General features: G+C 37.0%; 1 protein-coding gene across 1 annotated transcript in view; it reads right to left on the bottom strand.

The window, feature by feature from the left end:
- Positions 1–758: 758 nt before the first annotated feature.
- The window catches only part of LOC106466168 (protein Wnt-4-like), an 83,885-nt gene continuing 80,815 nt past the window's right edge, over positions 759–3,828 (bottom strand). Inside the window, exon 4 of the mRNA XM_022394133.1 lies at positions 759–1,268. Within this exon, the coding sequence (XP_022249841.1) occupies positions 801–1,268 (468 nt within the window). The 3' untranslated portion in view covers positions 759–800. The remainder of the gene's footprint in view (positions 1,269–3,828) is intronic.

Raw genomic sequence — 3,828 nt, 5'->3', positions numbered from 1 at the left:
AAAATACAGAAAAATATTTTAAAGTTGTAGTAATAATTTATTCCAAGTGTCTTTAAACGTATTTTTTTTAATAAAACGCTAGGCCGATGAGAAGCCGTTGTGTTACGTACTGTATACCTGAATTAGCAGTTTTTTTTCTCGTCTCTTAATAATTTAGGTTTTTTATTGTTTTTTAAAATTCATCTCAAGTTTGCTTTCTAATATCTAATTTTCTGTTTTAACCTTGTGAACCTTGCCACTTTAACTGTACTCAAAGTATTAAGTTAAATATTTGTTGTATTTCATAAACACTACACGTGTCAACTAATATTCGTCATAATATATTAACACAAATCTGCCTAAATATTAAAAACATTTCTTGATGAGGGGAAAAATGCCCTGTTTGTCAGTTCAGATTTTTTTTTACGTTGTTTCAAATATTACGATAATCCAGCGAAGTTAAACCTTCAAATGATACATTTACTCTGTACCGAATTATACATTTATAATAAACACTCGTCACGTTAATTAATACAACAGACTTGACATTTTTCGTTTACACTTACGCGTAGTACAACTATGTAAAGATAGAACTAATTAGTTCAACGTCAGTTCGAATGTGACCAGCATCTTGTTCAATCATGAATTGTAATGATCTTAATAGTTCTAGCACGTACCTACTAATACTGGGCCAATATAAGAAGAAAAAAAAAAACTTTGTTCTACAGAAATCGAACTTGCCTTTCGATCCTATTTAGATATATTTTTTTTCCGGTGGGTTAGAGTACGATACAATGTTGACTGGTACATATTTTCAGCCATCAGTTACAAGTGTTTATTTCTACAGTACGAACACACGATTGGCACTCCACGTAACAGCACCAGTGAAATTTGCATCTGCAACGCTCCCTCTCGGACCTGTTTTGACTGATGTAGCCACGACTGCAACACAACAACTCGCAGCCGTCTATAGCTCGCGACGTCTTGTTACACCGCCTGCCGTGTGTGCCGAGAGATCCCGTCTTCTCGTCGAGCTCGCAGAAATTGGGCGAAGGGCGCAGATATACGAGATCGGTGTCGGTGTGGTGTTTGAACCGTATGTTGACAGGTTCCAGTTTTGTGTACTTCCCCGACACGATCGGCTTAACTTCGGTTGCTCCGTTGAATTTCTCTTTCAAAATAATGCCCACCTCACGAAAGGCCGGCATGGCTCGCCAACACGTGCGCAGCTCACAAGACCCAGAAACTCCGTGACATTTGCACTCCAACTTCATGTTGTACTCTAAAACCTAGTGGTGAAAAATATAATTCCTTCAAACATGCACTAACAGTTGAAAAAAAAAAAGCAAGTTAAAGATAAATAAGTAAAACTTACAGGAGTTAATTTTTTTGATAGATTGTTTAGGCAGAGTATCCATGATGAAACCTTGTAGCATGGACGGCAACTGCCTGTTTTAGAGACACAAGTGTAGAGGACGGCGTTTCAAAAGTCTTCTGCCTTTCGTCTTCAGGTCCAGACTTTCGAAACGTCGTCCTCTATAACAGGCAGTTGCCGTCCATCCTACAAAGTTTATATCAGATTTGAAAAACCAAAAACTCGGAAGTAACGTTTTACAGTTTCGGGAATCAGCTGAATACTTAATTGTCGAGTCTTCTATTGATACTGTTTGTGACTTTTTTTTTTTTGAAGTATGGTTCAGTATAGATGTTTCCTTTGCTCTCGCTCTTCGTGATAGAGGTGGTTAGTTTGGTAGTTCTGTAGCTACGTATGGAGGAAACCCAATAACTTCGAAAACACGTGTTTGTTTGATGAATTTCTCTACTATCTGCGGTAGCCGCCCCTAATTTTTAAGTGATACACCAGAAGGAGGTCAGCTACTTAACACTACAAACTTTTGGGCTACCCTTTACCAACGCAGGCCCGAGTTTCCTCTCTGACCGATTATGACGTCTTTAATTTGTCGTTACTTTAAATACGTATTAGTTATTTGAACCATTTCCATAAAGCAATTGAATGTCTTGTATTTTGTACCAACGATAAAATAAAACGTACTTCAAGCTAGTCTTTATCATCACTTTATCAGACAGTTTAAGGGGAACTGTTTCGATGTTGGAGTAAGTTGTCATCCGCCCTCTATGATCAAAGATTGTTTGTTTGTTTTTAATTATGCACAAAGCTACACAAGGGCTATCTGTACTCTGCCCACCGCGGGTATCGAAACCCGGTTTCTAGCGTTGTAAGTCCGCAGACATACCGCCGTGCCATTGGGGGGCGTGATCAAAGAAGATCCCGAGACAACTTGTCGAATTACTTTAATTAAAATTACAACCCTGCTTGGTGCTTAAAGTGGTCACGATGCCATCTTTAATTAAAACTACAACCCTGCTTGGTGCTTAAAGTGGTCACGATGGCAACTTTAATTAAAACTACAACCCTGGTTGGTGCTTAAAGTGGTCACGATGGCAACTTTAATTAAAACTACAACCCAGCTTGGTGCTTAAAGTGGTCACGATGACATCTTTAATTAAAACCACAACCCAGCTTGGTGCTTAAAGTGGTCACGATGACATCTTTAATTAAAACTACAACCTCTGCTTGGTGCTTAAAGTAGTCACGATGGTAACTTTAATTAAAACCACAACCCAGCTTGGTGCTTATAGTAGTCACAATGACATCTTTAATTAAAACGACAACCCTGGTTGGTGCTTAAAGTAGTCACAATGGCAAAGTAACGAAAATTTTCACGCACAATTTCGTCTGGCTCAAAGAAATCAATTTAATTGTACAATTACTAGTTCATAACACGATCAGTCATCATTATTTTATTGTACTTCTAAACACTCTTTAAGGTATTAATAAAACACGTGACTTTTACATACACACATATGTATCAATAACTGAAGGTAGAAGAAGGACGTTAGGTTAACAATTCACTAACAAAATATTCAACAGAATACACACGCACGTACGTACGCACGAACCCCATATTTTTGTGATGTAGAAAAAAAATATATGGTTATAGCTCAGTTGCGTACGGCATATAACGTTTTCTAAATTATTCTGACGAAGCATTAATATCCTTCTTTGGCTTTAAATAGCCGCATGCCCCCGGACCCCCCGTAAGTATTAGCATGCTGTCGCACAATGTGTTGTTGGCTTTTGATCTCACAAATTAAAACCCCTTTCAAACATTCTGCGTGCGGGCCTGATGCATTACATCGAACAGGTTTATTTTTTTGTAAATTGATACGTAAAACTACGCTCATGAAATTAATTTATAGTTTTAACACCACGTAAGTAAACCTTTTATGACCATCAGATAGCGCTACAAATATACAAGTTGTTAAGCCTTCAATTTTCTCCTCAACTTTTAGGGTTAGCGAATTCGTTTAGCCTTACATCTTTTTGTACGCATATACATACTAGAATAAAAGTAACAACAACAAAGAAGAGAGTATTAATTAGGATCTTTACCACAAGTGGTCCCCTAATGGGTCAGCGTAAATTTTACGGATTTAAAACGCATAGCGTAAATAGCCTATTATGTAGCTTTATGCTTAACAACTAGACTTGTTGGATATTGATACATGGTGCTGTTTTACTCAATATGGACTTCACATGGCCATAAGAAAATGTTCTTCAATCTTCTGTGAAAAATATAAATAGTGGTGAATCTTCGAAAGTAAATTTGTTATATAAGAGAGATTAATGCGGTTAATTATAAAAGTAATTTCTCCAAAAAGTAGTACATTGAAACAATGTAGGATGGTAATAATAACTGGAGACGGCTTGAATGGGTAATGAAACAAAACTTTAATACAAGTTTAACATAACAGCAAATGTACAAC

This window comes from Limulus polyphemus, unplaced genomic scaffold (assembly GCF_000517525.1).
Source record: "Limulus polyphemus unplaced genomic scaffold, Limulus_polyphemus-2.1.2 Scaffold2176, whole genome shotgun sequence".
NCBI lineage: Eukaryota > Metazoa > Arthropoda > Merostomata > Xiphosura > Limulidae > Limulus > Limulus polyphemus.
Note: the sequence above shows the minus strand (reverse complement) of the source record. Positions and strands in the feature narration are given on the sequence as shown.